General features: G+C 40.8%; 1 protein-coding gene across 1 annotated transcript in view; it reads right to left on the reverse strand.

The window, feature by feature from the left end:
• The window catches only part of cpne7 (copine VII), a 138,252-nt gene that overhangs the window by 92,268 nt on the left and 27,712 nt on the right, over positions 1-18,272 (reverse strand). The window contains exon 3 of the mRNA XM_048547132.2: positions 3,234-3,416. Coding sequence (XP_048403089.1) covers positions 3,234-3,416 — 183 coding nt within the window. The remainder of the gene's footprint in view (positions 1-3,233; positions 3,417-18,272) is intronic.

The following is an 18,272-nucleotide window of genomic DNA, read 5'->3' on the forward strand; positions in this document are numbered from 1 at the left end:
CTTGAAGAGAACATTGCACCACATGTCCATAACTATGCAAATGCATCAGAACATCCTCTTTAGAAAGCTCCCTGAACTTGGTGCAAAGCCCTGTGCCTAGTTAGTTCAGGACTCTTGCATATTCCTCGATAGTGCGAACAGACTCTATGACAGCAATGTATACTTCCTTATTCTGCATATCCATCGGTATTCCCCTTTGTCATCCCCATGAGTTTCCTCATCTGAGTACTTCTGCAGCAGAACATGTATGTAAGGGAGGTGGAATATAAAAATAGGGAAATCTCCTATAATTATGCTGGGCATTGGTGAGATATACTTGGAATATTATGTACTGTTCCGGTTGTCTTACTTGAGAAAGGATACACTTACGTTGAAAGTAGTTCAGAAAAGGTTCACTAGGGTGGGTTCCTGGGATATAAGTTTGGGTAAGGATGAAAGGGTCAGCTAGTTGCACCTATTTCCATTGGCGTTTAGAAGAGTGAAAGATCATCTTACTTGAACGTTTAAGATTCTGAGAGATTGGACAGGAGAAATCCTTTTCTGAGGAAATCTAGATGGAGGGATGCAGTTTAAACTAAAGGGTCTTCCCATTTGAAACAGAGGAGGAGAGGTTTCATCTGTCAGACCATTTCAGTCTTGTGAATTCTCATTTCAGACAGCAATGGAGGCTGGATCATCAAATATATTCAAGGCGGTGAGACTTTTGATTGGCAAGGGAATTAATGGTAATGAGAATCAGGCAGAAAAGTGGAGTTATGGCCACAATCAGCCAGGAGCTTCTTGAATGATGGAGTAAGGCAGAATCCTCCTCATTGGCCTCTTCAGTTCTTTGGACTGAGGGACCATCTACGGAGCAGGGTCCTGTGCCAGAAGATGTTAGTAGAATGACCCCAATGGATCTGCTTTTGGAAGTGTCTTGCTGACAGGTGAAGATGACAGCTATGCGCACCTCAATCGTAAGGTTCTTTTGGTTAGAAAATCACTTGTTAGTGCTTAAAAAGACATTTTTTTTCCCAAACTGTATGGCACTAAAGCCAAACTGGCATATTCTTTTATCATTGATGTTAGTCTTAACCCTGTAGGAAATATTTTAGCTGTGGATTTTGCTTTTGAACCCATAAAAAGTCCCTTTAACTGTTGCACTTTAACTACTCTTTTCAGAAGGACAATGAAACATGTTTTTGTTTGTTTGTCTGTAAAAAGATAGAGGACTTCTATCTCTTGATAGGTCTTGAACTTTAAGTAGAAGAGAAACTAAATCTGCCCTCTTGCTATTTAAGTAGAAGTTCTATACTTAAGTAAATTTATTGTGGTTGGTCATCCCAATAATTAATGACCCAAAGCTGTCTAATCTTCAGTCAGGGTTCTTTTATAAGCATTTATTAGTGCTGACTGCTGTGCTCTCAAAGCAAGGTGATATGGTGAAACATCCTTATAAGTTGCAACCATGTGATTCTTATGTTAGCTCCCATAACATGAATGAGACATGGGACATGTAGCAATGAAAATTTCAATGAAGTCTTATTACAGCTCCTGGTGTTTACTTAATGCATATTATACTCACAGGCACTTGCCTGCCTGGGCTCCAGTTAAGCAATTTAGTGGAACTGCTACATGCTTCCCTCAGCACATTATGCTGCAAGAGGGCATAGTTCAGTAAGAGACCTCTGTATGAGTAGATCACATGCCATAATATAATGATAGTATCATGAGCATCTTCCTCAAAGATATATTTCACATATGCTGTGAGACATTACACAACAGGAAGGTCAGTCACACAATCTGAAACATTTTATTAACTACATGCACCTCAAACAATGCACCATGAATTGATTAATGGAACAAAGGGAAACCCTTGCATCAAATGAAGAATTACGTTTGTACAAAATGACCTTACATCTCATGAGAAAATGATATAGGTTCAATTATAGAGATGGTCTTATATTTACTAATATTATTCAATTTCCACCAAACCAATCCATAGGGGATGATGGAAAGGATCAGATCAGTTCAGGTATCCATTTTAAACCCCACAGACTTATATTCTCCACCAACTTCAGTACAAAGTAGAACAGACATTATAAACCAGATTAGTTTCTCCTGAGACAGGTTAAATTGAATGGAAAAAACCTGGTTAAAGAAAACAAATATAAAAATATACAACCACAGTAAAATGCACAGCATTTCATATTGTTCAAGTAATATTATTCAGTTAGAAATATGTATACCCTTAATTCCTACTGCTCTATATTTCAAAGAATGTGTTATGTACCACCACAGAAACATTATATTTCATTTCATAAAAGATTCTTTTTAAAGTAGCTCTGTATGAAATCGTGATGATCGGCCAGCTGGTGAGCACTTAAATTTGCTAAGTTCAGCTGGAAACATTCTGTCTAGGGCAACGGATTTTGAAAAATATCTTCTTTACATTTCTTCATCTCTATTTGAAGTTCAAGTCAGCAAGCAAGTGTATCAAGCATCAAAGGACTTTATTAAATAACTCTCTTTGCAAGTTAATTGATAACCAGAGGCCAGAAGGAACTCTGGATTCTTGATTTTGAGCCAGACATCACTTCAGAGACTGGTTTAAATAAAATATTATTACATACAGTCAAAAATGCTGAGGTATTTTAGTTATCCTGGAATATGTACTGTATACTTAAGCAATATTTTTAAACATTGTGCTTTCTTTGTTTATATTAATTTTAACTAATAAAATAAATTAGGTCAATGCATTTAAGTGGCACAAAAAGGAATATTACAAGCACATTAAATGGTGCATAACCTTTTAAAAAAGGTAAAACTTTTACATTTTTAGATAATAATTTCTGAATAAAAATTGCAAAAATAATTTTAGCTAATGCGGACACAGCTCATTGGCATCGCAAAAGTGCAGATCTCAATTGATTTAATTTAAAGGCATGAAAAGCATTAAGTGTACGTAGACTCAATTTTTGTCTCTTTCATTGGTAGCTGGTTGCAAGTGGGCCTTTGTTTTGTAAGTATTAACAAGCTCTTAGTTGTCTTTTTATTTAGTAAACAAATTAATATTAAAACGTTGTAACTCTCCAATACTGGAGCTACCAGATATCTTCACAGCCTTGACTGATCCATTTTCTCCTCACTGCATTTGTTAATTTAATATGATGGGGAAAAGAAAGAATTTAAATATCAATTAGCCTTACAAGTATTAGAATTGCAAAAGAAATTTTGTTTCTTCTAGTACTTGCCTGTCCTAGGGTGCACTCCATACCACCCAGAAAGTCGTCATCACGAGTACCAATACTGCAGTGGCCATGAATATCATATACTTCAAACCGAAGCTTCTGAACCTCCTCAAAATAATAATCCACATTGAAAACTTTGGAGAAGACTGGATGCAGGTTACTTTTTATAACTTCAGTCCGGTCAACCTGCAAAGGAGAACAATTTTACAGGATTATTATTGTCTTATTGACGATTGCTTGGAATATCAATTGTGGCAAGTCCCAATGTTTACCTTACATTGGATAACTGGAGATGACAAAGTGTGGAGCTGGATGTACACAGCAGGCCAAGCAGCATCCTAGGAGCACAAAAGCTGGCGTTTTGGGATAACGGGATTTTGTTTTTAGAATGTAAGGCAGCTAAATAATTCTAGACATTTTTGTTCAGAACTCACACAGTAGGACATAGCTCCAATGTGGTGGACAAACAGAACAGCTCTAATATTTCAAGCAATAAAATGCTAACCTGCTACTCAAAAATGATCAACAGTTCCCAGAGCTGTTATAGTTCACTGCCTGCAATTTGAAAAGGGTCTTATTAGAATCGTCAAATCAAGAATGATGTGATCTGTATTTGAATTTCTGAGACTCAAACAAATGGAGCAAGAGTCAAGAATAATAGCTGGGAAGGGACAATGTTAAGCAGAGATAAGCAAATGAATGAAGGGTCAAATCTACTCACTTCTGTCCTGTTCAGAGCCAGTGAGCTTAAAATCATCAAAGACTGGATTTTCTTCTGAAGCTTTTGGTTTAATTAATCATGAGTTTTTTGCAAAAACAAACTATACAACTCATAATGCAATAAAGATCCTTTTTTTAAATTTTAATCAGAAGTGGAGAATTTTGGTTTTGAAGTTAGAACACATGATTTCACTCTCTGAATTGCTGTCATTTGGATAAATGCTTGAATATATTAAGACAATGTATTAAAGCTCAGAATTACCTACAAACGTACTGAATTTTTAAGATAGAAAATTAATGATGAGGTGTAGAGCTGGATGAACACAGTAGGCCAAGCAGCATCTGAGGAGCAGGAAAGCTGATGTTTCGGGCCTAGACCCTTCTTCAGAAATGGGGGAGGGGAGGGGGTTCTGAAATAAATAGAGAGAGGAGGGTTGGCGGATAGAAGATGGATAAAAGAGAAGATAGGTGGAGAGGAGCCAGACAGGTCAAAGAGGCAGGGATGGAGCCAGTAAAGGTGAGTGTAGGTGGGGAGGTAGGGAGGGGATAGGCCAGTCCAGGGAGGATGGACAGGTCAAGGGAGCAGGATGAGGTTAGTAGGTAGGAGTTGGGAGTGGGGCTTGAGGTGGAAGGAGGGGTTAGGTGGGAGGAAGGACAGGTTAGGGAGGTGGGAATGAGCTGGTCTGGTTTTGAGATGCGGTCAGGGGTGGGGAGACTTTGAAGCTTGTGAAGTCCACAGTGATAACATTGGGCTGCAGGGTTCCCAAGCGGAATATGAGGTGCTGTTCCAGCAATCTTCAGGTGGCATCGTTGTGGCACTGCAGGAGGCCCAGGATGGAGACGTCATCTGAGGAATGGGAGCAAGAGTTAAAATAGTTCGCGACTGGGAAATGCAGTTGTTTAGCGTGAACTGAGCACAGGTGTTCCGCAAAGCGGATACCCAAGCCTCCGCTTGTTTTCCCCGATGTAGAAGAGGCCACAATGAGAACAGCAGATACAATGTACCACATTAGCAGAGGTGCAGGTGAACATCTGCTTGATGTGGAAAGTCTTCTTGGGGCCTGTGATGGGGGTAAGGCAGGAGATGTAGGGACAGTTTAGCACTTGCTGCGGTTGCAAGGAAAAGTACCAGGTGTGGTGGGGCTGGAGGGGACTGTGGAGTGGACAAGGGAGTCACGGAGAGAGTGGTCCCTCCAGAAAGCAGATAAGGGTGTGGAAGGAAACATGTCTTTGATAGTGGGGTCGGATTGCTCAAGGCGGAAGTGTCGGAGGATGACGTGTTGGATCCGGAGGTTTGTGGGGTGGTATGTGAGGACAAGGGGCATTCTGTTTTGGTTGTTATTGCAGGGAAAGGGTGTGAGAGATGAGTTGCGGGAAATGTGGGAGACACGGTCGAGGGCATTTTTGAACACTGAGGGGAGGAAATTGCGGTCCATGAAATACTGGGCCTTTTTCAGATGTTCGGGAGTGGAATGCCTTATCCTGGGAGCAGGTGCGGTGGAGGTGATGGAATTGGGAATAGGGGATGGAATTTTTGCAGCAAGGTGGGTGGGAGGAGGTGTATTCTAGGTAGCTGTGGGAGTCGGAGGGCTTGAAATGGATATCGGTTTCCAGGTGGATGCCAGAGATGGAAACAAAAAGGTCCAGGAAGGAGAGAGAGGTATCAGAGATGGCCCAGGTGAACTTAAGGTTGGGGTGGAAGATGTTGCTGATCTGGATGAACTGTTCGAGCTCCTCATGGGAGCCCGAGGCAGCACCAATACAGTCATCGATGTAACAGAGGAAGTGGTGGGTGATAGGGCCGGTGTAGCTTTGGAACAGGGATTGTTCCACTAATCCTGCGAAGAAGCAGGCATAGCTTGGGCCCATGCGGGTACCCATGGCTACTCTCATTGTCTTAGGAAGTGGGAGGAATTGAAAGAGAAGTTGTTGCGGATGAAGGCAAGTTTGGCTAAGCGGATGAGGGTGCCAGTGGAGTGGTACTGGTCGGGCCTGCGGGACAGAAAGAAGCAGAGGGCCTTTAGGCCATCTGCATGGGGAATGCAGGTGTATAGGGACTGGATGTACATGGTGAAGATGAGGTGTTGGGGATCAGGGAATTGGAAGTTTTGGAGGAGGAGGGGGGCATGGGCGGTGTCACGGACGTAGGTAGAGAGTTCCTGGACCAAGGGGGAGAAAATGGAATCGAGATAGGTGGAGATAAGTTCAGTAGGGCAGGAGTAAGCAGAGGCAATGGGTCAACTAGGGTAGTCAGGTGCATGGATTTTGGGAAGGAGATAGAAGCGGGCCATGTGGGGTTGGGGAATGATGAGGTTGGAGGCTGGAAGTGGGAGGTCACCTGAGGTGGTGAGGTTGTGGATGGTTAGGAAGATGACGTTTTGGTGGTCGGGGGTGGGATCATGATCAGAGAGCTGGTGTCTGGCTTCAGCTGTGTAGAGGTCAGTGCGCCATACTACAACTGCGCCTCCCTTGTCCGCGGGTTTGATGGTGAGGTTGGGATTGGAGGGGAGGGAGCAGAGGGCTGCACGTTCTGTGGGGGAGAGGTTGGAGTGGGTGAGAGGGATGGAGAGGTTGAGGCAATTGATGTCACAATGGCAGTTGGAGATGAAGAGGTCGAGGGAGGGTATGAGGCCTTGGGGTGGTGTCCAGAAGGAGGGCATGTGTTGGAGGCAGGAGAAGGGGTCAGTAGGGGAAGTGTTAGGCTCGCGGTTAAAAAGCTGACATTTCAGGTCTGGACCCTTCTTTGCAAACGGCATTCAGTTTTCAGAATTCAGTTACTGTCTGTGAAATTCCTTTGTGGATTACACCCAGCCTAAAGAGAGAGTCTGGAATATCACACCCAGAAAGGTGTCAAAGAGTTTCCAAGAACCACTTCAAAGGAAAAGAAAAAGAAACAAAAATGCAAGAATCAGCATCATCTCCTGTGGTGTAAATCCCCATGTGGTCGACATAATGTAATGCAATGGAGATAATCATAGAAAACAATCTGGGCAAAAGGCCCATCTGACTTCTTGCCTGCAAGGCATACACAAGAAAAAGACGTTAAAAACCAACTGTACTTTTGTGATAGTATAGTGGTCTATTGTTCTAGTTCTATTGAGCTAGAGTGTGTTGCAAAGGTTACAGCTGAGAACATGGGGTGCATGCAGGTACAAAGGAAAATGTTGGAGATCCTTGTTCCCTCAGATTACTGAAAGCAAGTTGTCAAAAGCCACAGGTGAACAGGAAACTAGACAATTCTTTTCTGCTAGTCTATAGAACCAAAAATCTCTGAACCAACTGTTCAACTACCAAAGTTAGTGCTACCAAAATCCCGCAACTTGAATCCTGCAATGTTTTACTGTGTACTCCATTGACAAGCCAAAGACTGATTTGTACACCTTTTTAACTATTATCTTTTTTCTCACTTCTAATCTGTATATATGTGTGTTTCATTTTATTTTCTCCCAACAGACTCAATCTTGCTTGAGAAAGTCTGCTTTGTTTAAAACAAAAATGCATTGGAATCGGGAAAGGTACTGTCAAGGGCAGGGAATCTTTGTTTGATGTTAATATTATTGGAATTACAGGGAAGGAGAAGGAAAACTGGTTTCTCCCTCCACACGCAGAATCATAAGGAACTGGAGACCCTCACACAAAGGAAATTTACAGGGCTAACAAAAATCAACAAGGACATGGGACTAATTGATAGATTTACTGAGGAGCTTATCAATCTGTGCTCCTAAGATTCTGGGAATTACTGGATAGGATCAGAAGACAAAACTATCATAGATAACAAAGTGTGAAGCTGGATGAACACAGCAGGCCAAGCAGCATCTTAAACTATCAGTTGGATTTTGTCATTAAGAGTCAAGTCTCTATATTGAGTCACAAGTGCCAGTAGTCAAGGTAGTATTTTACTGGTGTTGGCCAATTAACAGGAGAATCTAATGGAGGACAGTGGTCCATACCAATTGGTGCAACATGAAGGAGAAGGGCCACTGAGGCTGATGTTTCTTGGGCGAGACTGGAGTCAGACAAGTATGCTGCAGCATTTCAGGTCAGGGTAATCCCAGCAGCAGTGTCTTCTGCAGTGGGTAAACATTGCACCAGGAGATCCGCCAATATGGACCCAAAGAGCCCGGCACCCATCCCTGTACTTTATTGGAAGGTTACCTGTATTACCTGGCAGCCTCCCACACAGTGATTAGCCCTCCTGATGTTGGTAAAATATCTGCAATGGGGTGTGACCCTAAATTAAGCAGTTAATTGCTTCAATTAACCAGCCAATGGGCAGCCTTGCTGCCAACGATCGCACCTCTGGCAATGTGCCATCAAGGTGGGCAAACATTGCGCTCCCCTCCCAACATCTACCTCTGCAATCTCGTTTGCCCTCCTGCCTACCTTCAAGGGACTGGGAAAATTCAGTTGCTCCTTCTCCACACTAACACAAGTGTGGGAAGGTGAAGTATAAGACAAATATTATACTTCAACTAATTCAGCAAGTAATGATTCAAACCTGGGGACTTGCTTGTATATGCTTCAGACACTCAGTGTGCAAAGCTACTGAATTACAACTGCAACTGAAGCAGTTTTTCAGATTGGTATTCACAAACTATTAAATCAAGTCACCAGTCAAATATTTATAGATAGTTTCCAAATCAACCTGTTCAAAGATGTCACGACACATCTCAAGCAAGTCTAGTGACCTGAACTCAGGTCTTCTGACTTAGAGATAGGGGCTGCAAGAACCCTGTAAAGTCCAGAGGTTAATGGAGTTTTCCCTGACTTCAATCGTAGAGCACAAGGGCAATTATTTCAACCATTGTAAATTATTATTGGTTGGAAAAGGTACAAAACCTTCTGAAAGACTCAAGGGAAAGAAGGCTGATCTTCTCATTCTTTGATCAACATCAGCAAATGATCAGAATAAAAAGTCTGAAAGGCAACCTTTCTAAACAAGGAAGTTTAGGAAAACCTGTTTCTTTGCTGTAATACTACAGTATCACATCTTAGGGTTTGGACAGACTTTGTCTAATAAAGAGATTTTGAAGAGGTTTTTCATTCTGCCTGACTGAAATGAAAAAAAACAAATTGAGATCTGAGTCTACAAAGAAGTGGGAGAACAATCAGAGCTAAATCTTTGCAAGTGCTAGCACTCTCAGGTATGGGGATCACAATATATGATGCTAAGAGGCTGCCTGCTTAATAAAGTCCAAGTGTCAGTGAGGGTTGCACAAGTTACTATTAGCCAGAATTTCAAGAGCAGGGTTGTAACTATTTCAGAAGATGTTTGTCAAAGAATATTAATTAGGTAGCTGGCCACAGGGAGGGCTGCCAGATTTACAGTTGCAGGACTTATGTTCAGCATGGACTGGGTTTGATCGAAGGGTCTGTTTCCATGCTGTATGACTCTATGACTCTTGAGTTAAAACCTTTAACACAGAAATTGGAAAGGAGGAGAGGTGCCATGTCTTCCAGGGCACAGGGGGCTCTCCATGCAGACACTGCAATGGAGGTCCAGCTGGTAGCTATGTAGATCAATGCAAAGATTCTTGTCCTAAAGACACTGCTGTAGAGTTAATAACCTCAGAGCAGCAAGCAATATCTTCAATTGCATCAGCTGTGCCTCAGTTGATAAGACACTCACTTCTAAATTTAGTCCCCATTCTCTGGTTAGTTCATAACAATCAAGGGTGACAATCTGGTGCAGTACTGAGGGAATGCTGCACAGTTGGATGTGCATTTTTCAGATAAGCTGTTAAATCGATGTCCCATGTGCCTGCATATGTGCATGTGAAAGATCCAGCTCTCTATTTTGAAGAGCAAAGCCATGTTCTTGGAATATTTATCCTTCAATTGATGACATAAAAGTGCTTATCTGATCATCATCAAATTGCTGTTTGTGGGAATTTGCTGAATGCAAATTGACAGCTGCATTTCCCACATTACTGCTATCACCTCAACCAAAATATTGTGGAAGCTGCCCGTACCACATTATAGCAAGGATGTGAACACATTCAGGAGAGGGCCAAACTTTGCGTTTTCGAGACTGCCATGGCAATGTGCAAGTATGGTTCCAGGGATGAAAAATTTCAGCTATGATGATAGATTGTGGATGTTGGGGCTGTTCTCCTTGGAGAATAAAAGAGGCTGAGAGGAGATTGAATCAAGATTTTCAAAATCCTGAGTGGCCTTAATAGAACAGATAAGGAGAAGCCATTCCTGCTAGTAAAAGAATCAATAAAGCACACAGACTTAAAAGGATTTTTAAGAAACTTTCTGGAAAGCACCGCCTGGAAGGGTGGTGGAGGCAGAGCTAATTGAAGTATTTGTGACGGCATTGGACGATTACTTGCACAGAAATGGGGAAGATGCAGGATGTAATGATGCTCTTTTGAAAAAGCTGGTACAGACATAATGGAGCAGATGGCCTGTTTCCATGCCATCACATTTTGTGATAGTGTGACTATGCATCAGAAGGGTGATGGTTGAAGGTTGTTTCTTGGACTGGAGGCTTGTAGCTAGTGGTGTGCCACAGGGGTCAGTGCTGGGACCTTGGTTACTTGTTATTTGCATAAATGATCAGAATGTGACTGTACAAGGAATGATTACTAAGTTTGCAGATGATACAAAATTCAGGAGGTATTGTTGATAGTGAGGAAGGCTATCAAAAATTACAGAGGGATGTTGATCAGATGGGGAAGTGGGCTGAGGATTGACAAATGCAATTTAATGCAGGTAAGTGCGAGGTGTTGCACTTTGTAAAGTCAACCCAAGGTAGGTCTTATACAGTAAATGGTAAGGTCCTGAGGAGTGCTATGAAACAGAGGGACCTAGGAGTACAAGTACATAGTTTGTTGAAAGTGGTGTCATAGGTGGACAGGGTGGTGAAGAAGGCATTTAGCATGCTGGCCTTCATTGGTCGAGGCATTGAGTATAGGATTGGGATGTTAATGTTACAGTTGTATACGTCATTCATGAGGCCACACTTGGAGTACTGTGTATAGTTTTGCTCACCCTGTTATAGGAAAGACATAATTAAAAGTGGAAAGAAATGTTACATAGGCCAAACTGGAAGAAAACTGACAATAAGGATACATAAACACCAACTGGCAATCTAGAGGCACGACCAGTTCTCACTGGTCCCAATACACACAGACAAAGAAGAACACAAATTCAACTGGAACAACACATCCACAATAGCACAAGCCAAACAGAGCCACACCAGGGAATTCCTGGAGGCCTGACATTCCAACTGAAACTCCGTCAATCAACACATTGAACTGGAGCAATATATAAACCACTGAGAAACAGAACCTTAAGAAATACCAACCAACCCAGCAAACTGAGGCATATAAATAAGAAGCGGGACAGAACACCGATGCTTCATTGGAGGCGTACTGATGATGTTACCTGGCCGCGATGGGGTGATGAAATGTCTGCAACCTAACATACTGACTCGGTGAACAAGTCTACAACCTCATATGCTTATCCAGTAAAGTAGGAAGAATAGAAAAGCAGTATGCTATTCAAATAAAGACAGGTCACAGAACTCAGTGGTAAAAAGGGCTCTGGTTGACCTGATGCATGAATCAGAAAGGTTTAGCAAGTGATAAGGCAAATAGAATGTAGCTGTTTATTATTAGGGGAATCAGGTACCTAAGGAGGCAGGTTTTAGCACACTGCATTTGTGAGATCACCTCTGGCAGACTGTGTACAGACCTGGTTTCCTTACTTGAAAAAGGATATTATCGGTTTTGCGAGGTTCCAGAGAAGGTTCACTTGAGTCATTTCTGAGACAAAGGGTTTATCTTATGAAGGAAGGTTTAACAGATTTGACATGTACTCACTGGAGATTAGAATATTTGGAGGTAATCTTATTGATGCATATACCATCCTGAGTGGAGTGGGTAGTGTGGTTGTTGGGAGGATGTTTCCTTTCGAATGGGAAAGACAAAGAGACATTGTTTATCAATAAGAGGTCTCTCTTTTAGGACAGAGATAAGGAGAAACATTCCTGCTAGAGTGTGGAATTCTCTTTCCCAGAAGCTACTGAAGCTTTGTCTTTCAATTAATCGAAGGCTGAGTGACATAGATTTTTGACAGACAAGGGTGTCAAGAGTTAGGGAGGGGCAGACTGGAACTTGGAGCTGAGACCTTTACGAGATTCAGCACATTTTATTGAATGGCTGACCAGGTTCAAAGGGCCAAATGGTCTACTTCTGTCAAAATCCCTTTGTTTCTATGTTTCTATATACTGCTGCAAACACACTGGGAGGTGCCTGCCCTATAAGGTAATGAGGGAAAGTGGGCTAGAGTGTCCCTTATTTTCCTGCTAGCATACCATTGACAGGAAGGTGGCTAGTGGCCTCCCAGCTCAGAGGCAACTGACTCATCACGTAGCCATTGAAAGTCCACATTGTACTGCAGCATTTTACCAACAGTAGATATGGCCCCTATCATATGGAGTATTCACCAGGTAAATTCCAGTGACCTTCAGTCGGTACTCTTTAGCTAAAAGAGAGCCTCTACCTCCATGCCAGCATTCCTCCCCTCCCAGCCCCTATCACCCTCAACCCCCCACAGTAGCAGTTTCTTCCATGATATCCTGCTAATTGTCCTTGGGCACGATCCAGGGATTTACCAGCAGCTGCCAATCGAGCAGAACATTCATCAAATGTAATGTCTAACTAACCTTGGAAGGTGGTTATTTGAAATAGTTCTCTGAATTAAATATTTTAACAGTGTCCTTAAATGCAGAGACCAACATTAGGCACAGCTCTATATTAGCAGGTAAAATTAGAACGATCCTGTGGCCAATTTAATTCATGAGGAACTCCACAGGTGATTAACTTAAAACATACAAACAATGCATTCTTAATAGTATGTTTGTACCAAAAAAAATTTATCATGCTGCTTATTATCTGTGGATACATATCTGCAAACATTTCCTCTATTATTATTGTTATTTTCTCTACAGATTTCAATGACTATTTCTTTTAAATAAATTAGGATTTTTTTAAACCAACGAAGATTGTTACTGAACACAATTAATGAGAAATAACATTAACAATAATGTAGCTGTTAAGAAACATAGTAATAACAAATTCCAAGAGAATTGCACATGCCATTTATGCTTAAAAGTCACGTAAGTGGATATGTGAAAGTGTGTGGGCAACATAATGCTGAACTCTGCAAACATAATTAGCAGTTTCCACACATCACTACACAAAATGAACTACTTTGAAAATATCTCAGCTGAGTCATTCCTACATAATCATGCATATGTTAATGAGGTTTACCAGTGAATGCTGCAACTACCTAACCTTTGTGCACAGAACTAGCAATTGGTGGCATTCATTTAATTCAGGCCCAACCTAAGAAAATACCATTAATAAAATGACAAATTGTTTAATGGGCTAGTAGACACATTTAAGGGAAATTCTGACCTTACTCACCAGAGGGGAGATCTGTGGGATGATATGGAATACAAATTTTGCAACCCACCCAATGAAAGCACCTTTAATCCATCTGCCAGATGGAATTCTAACAGAATTGAGTGTTTTTGTTGGTTTGGCACATTGGTTTTCATAAAAAGGGACAATGAGTACTGAATTATTAGATGGGATGTAAAATATATATTACACCTAATCACATGGATTTCCTAATAGGCAAGTTAGCCTAAAGTTTCTGACTGTAAAAAAGCAATTTAACATAAATAAATATTCCGTATCCTACCCTAAAGTTTATTTGCAGTACATTGCCCTATTTGCATTTGGAAGTGGCATTTTGGTCTGACTTTATTGGTGCTGATTTTTTTTTGTACACCAACGAGTTTTTTTTGTACACCCTTTGCCATCAAATCCTCCATTCACTATTCCAGTAAACTCCAGTCCACAGTTTCCATTTACATGATATCCTAATGTTCAATTCACATTGGTGATTGGCCTGGCTGCTAAGTATTGCTTGTGACAAATTTCAGCCCTAACATTTTGGCTGCAGCATTATTTCAATAACAGTTTTCTTGCTTTCAAAAGCTGGAGTACTCTCCAGTTATCAGTATCCCATCTTACATGCACTCTTTGATCTATTTACAAAGAAAAAAGTATTTCCAGAAATGTAATAACTTTGTTGAATAGATATTACAAATTTTGAACTGATTACTATCAGCCACAAAAAGAATAATTTGCATTTATTCTTGTGCAACAAATGTACAAACTTTAGGTCACTTGCCTCAAAGCTTTGTCAATAACATTTTAGCATTCCAACTCTTTAGGAAGCTGAAATGCACAATCTAATTATAGATCTAACCTCTTGAGGGGGCAGGGGCCAGTAAACTCCTATATTTCTGAGTCTCTGATCAATGCACCATTGGTTCATGGCTTAGCTATCAGCATCCATTCTAAAGTAGAGAGACTGCACGTCACCCTGACACACTTGCCAAGGCTGCCAGCCTCAGCACCAGCTTTTGTTGTTCCCATGTATCTCCAGCTGTTCAGGAAGGACAGGCACAGCAACTAAACAAATTATATCAGACACACTCTGACAGTCTGTCTTGCTTGAAGCTCCGTGGAGGAGACAGTGCCCCACATTATGGAACTACGTGTGACATCTGGCACTGCTGGATATTATATTCCTAAATTCTGCACTTTTGGAGATCCTGATTCACACCCCACTTGCTGTCTGGCATAAACCGTACGTTGCAGATGCTGAGTCTTGCTTTCTAACCCATTCTTGTTCCTCTTCCTTTGGATTTCTGCTTGCAGACCGCCAAGAACTACCACCTGGCTAGCCAATAGGCCCTCATCATGAAAGGCAAGAGTTACACCAAATCTTTGATTACACTTTCAGCCACAAATTTAGATTCTGGCATCACGCACAGAGTTGCAATCAGCATGCGGTGCATGACTGGGCATGAGTGAACCTCGACCAAGGTCAAAGAAAAGGATCCTTGAGGATGAGGTTGCGGATGGGTTCTGCAGCAGAAGAGAGAGTAGATTCACACTGCTGATATTAGTCATTTTGCTGTTATTTCAGATCAGCTTTGTCATTGCAAAATCTTTCAACATGATGTAGCACATTTCCTATTGGAAGTAGTACAAAACAATTTTTTTTAAATGACTATATCAAGTGTTTTCTCTATCCCATAAAGAAGACAGCTATGGTCATACTGAGTAGACCAATTGAAAATTACCTTAGGATCTTCGGTCTAGGATCATAGTCATAGTTCTCTGTGTCTCTATGTATTTAAGCACTTCCTACCCCTCTGTAACTATCAATAAACAAAGCTAAAAACATGGGGAACAGAAAAAAAAACTTGGCTTCAAGAGATGTTTTGCTATTTTTTATAAAACATTAATAATTAATACTTCACATAAGAAGAACAGAATTTACAACCTATTTCCAGCCGATTCATCTGACAATCAGATTGGCAATTTAAATGTTGGGGAACTACTATGAACTCAGCAAGCACCTTGCTCATGTGCAGAAATGACAGAATGTATAAAGTCACAACAGTGATTCCTTCGGTTTACTGCTAATATCTAACTTTGCAAATAAAAAATCCTTTGTAACTTGTCCCAATAACTCATTACAACTTGAAAATTGGCAAGGTATAATTTTTGCTTTGCCACTGTGTTATAAATGACTACATAACACATGGATCTGTTGTGAGCATGACATTACTATCTTCCATTCCCATTCTTGCAAAGTCATTATTTCTAAATGAATGACATTTACATGATGCTCTACCCGAAGCAAATGAACTTTATTACATGTAATGCAAGGGGGCATAGCTACAAATTGAGGGGTGATAGATTTTAAGACAGATGTCAGAGGCAGGTTCTTTACTCAGACAGTGGTAAGGGCATGGAACGCCCTGCCTGCCAATGTAGTTAATTCAGCCACATTAGGGGCATTTAAACAGTCCTTGGATAAGCATATGGATGATGATGGGATAGTGTAGGGGAATGGGCTTAGATTAGTTCACAGGTCGGCGCAACATTGAGGGCCGAAGGGCCTGTTCTGCGCTGTATTGTTCTATGTTCTATGTAATTGGGAGGATTTCTTCTACATGGGAACAAGTCAATAAGCCATAAGGAACATCCATACCATTGTTAAGAGAAGACATCCAACAGCCATACATCATCCAGCTTAACTAATAATGAATGTACTATCTAAACTTAAAGTGCTGAGAATGGTATTACACACAAAATTGCACAAACAGTATTACATTCCACAATTAATAAATGGCATTTTTCCGAAATTATACAAAACAAGAAAAGGACAACATTTGTATCTTAAAACTAATGTCTGTCTTTTAGACTGGGTATAGATAGATAGAACATTACAGCACAGTACAGGCCCTTCGGCCCTCGATGTTGTGCTGACCTGTCATACCGATCTCAAGCCCATCTAACCTACACTATTCCATGTACGTCCATGCTAACATTATCCAAGAAACCGGAGGAATCCGAAACAATTTTCTGAATAATTTCAAAAGCTAACATGTTAAAGCTAATTGGCGATATCTCCAGTAGTTTAGATGTTTTAAACTTCGGGTAGCTGTACCATTCAGTCAAGAGATCACAACTGCGCAAAATAATTAGAACTTAGGAACTTATTTCCCACCCCAACCCCCGACGTTAGTTTATTCATCCAGAGTACCCTGATGTCCAGCACCTAATTGTTTCTTAAATAAAGTCAGAGTTATCCCTTTAACTGTTCTTCCTTACTGTCCATTCTACATGAAGAACTGATTACTATTAGTCCTAAAGTTAGCCTTTGCTGGATTGAACCCATGTCCCTGTTTGTTATTCCCATAATTTAAATCGAAGTAATATTCCAGGTTAACAAAAGGTGAGGCTGGATGAACACAGCAGGCCAAGCAGCATCTCAGGAGCACAAAAGCTGACGTTTCGGGCCTAGACCCTTCCTCTCTGATGAAGGGTCTAGGCCCGAAACGTCAGCTTTTGTGCTCCTGAGATGCTGCTTGGCCTGCTGTGTTCATCCAGCTTCACATTTTGTTATCTTGGAATTCTCCAGCATCTGCAGTTCCCATTATCTCTAATATTCCAGGTTTACTTGTTCCATACCAATTACTGTGTAATATTGTCTGTAACACTATCTTTCCACAATTCCCACAGTGCTTACTCTGACGAGATTTTGTAACTGTGTGGACAGTGAAACTATCAGGTTCCACTGTCATTGGCCAGTGACTATGAAACCAAAAGCAAGCTCTGCCATTGGTAAATTCACTGGTAAATGTGAAAATCCAAAAGTCCTTGTCAGTAATTTCCTGAATATCCACACATGAAGTACTCACAAATAGCAGTTTTAGAAATTACACGATCTGACCAGCACCTCCACTTTTTATGCTGTTAGCTTCATTGAAAAGCCCCTTGAAAAAGTCATGCTTTGTTAAATGAAAATTAAATGCTTTGAATGACATGTTACATCATGATTACAGCTAAACAAAACTTTCAAATCCTATAAATTTTATGTTTGTGGAGTGCAATATATTTTATGATGACAAAAGAACCCATAAAGATTGTTTTTTAAAGTTACAATATTTCAGCTTCTACTTCACTTTGGTCTCTAAAATTAGATTAAAAAGTGAAGTATAAGCTGTGCTTTTCACTTCCTGGTTTGCTGTCTGTGAGAATTCTCCAATGATTACCTCATTAGCCTGCTTGATGGGATTCCCTACAGCTGCCACCAAATTGAAATTAAAGTTGGAAAAAGTGAAATTCAGGCCTCAAAAATTGCTTGATGTTTATGGGTATCTTTCTTCGGAATCAACAGCAACCTCTAGCCCTTTGTCACAAACTATAAAATCTGGCCTATTTTGCTTTCACATTTTTGCTTCAGAAACGATGACAGGAGCACCTGTGTGGAGATTTAGTTCCCAAGAACTAGAATCATTGTCATTCTCCAATAAGTATTGGCAAGTGTAATAAAATGGACAGTAGTAGATCATATGCTCCAATCTCAGTCAAATGCACTAGCAAGCACATTGTCCACATGTGTATGTGAGAATCTATGGTCATTTTAGGAAGTTACAGTGAAATGATTGTCACAACACAACCAGATCCTGGAAAGGAATCAATGCCTGCAGATAAGCAAATTCTCAAACAGATTCCATTGGCTGAATAAACACATTGGCAAATCTCGCCAGATGCATTTGTACAGAAGGCCAAACTGGTCTGGTATTCATTCAGAAGTAAAATATGGAAACTACACTGTTAATATCTTACATAAATAGCATTATTAAATTGTACAACAGAATACTGGTGTTGCTATTGGTAACAGATTAGGCTCTAAGCATAACCAATCACTATC

The sequence above is a fragment of the Stegostoma tigrinum genome, chromosome 16 (assembly GCF_030684315.1).
Source record: "Stegostoma tigrinum isolate sSteTig4 chromosome 16, sSteTig4.hap1, whole genome shotgun sequence".
NCBI classification, from domain to species: domain Eukaryota; kingdom Metazoa; phylum Chordata; class Chondrichthyes; order Orectolobiformes; family Stegostomatidae; genus Stegostoma; species Stegostoma tigrinum.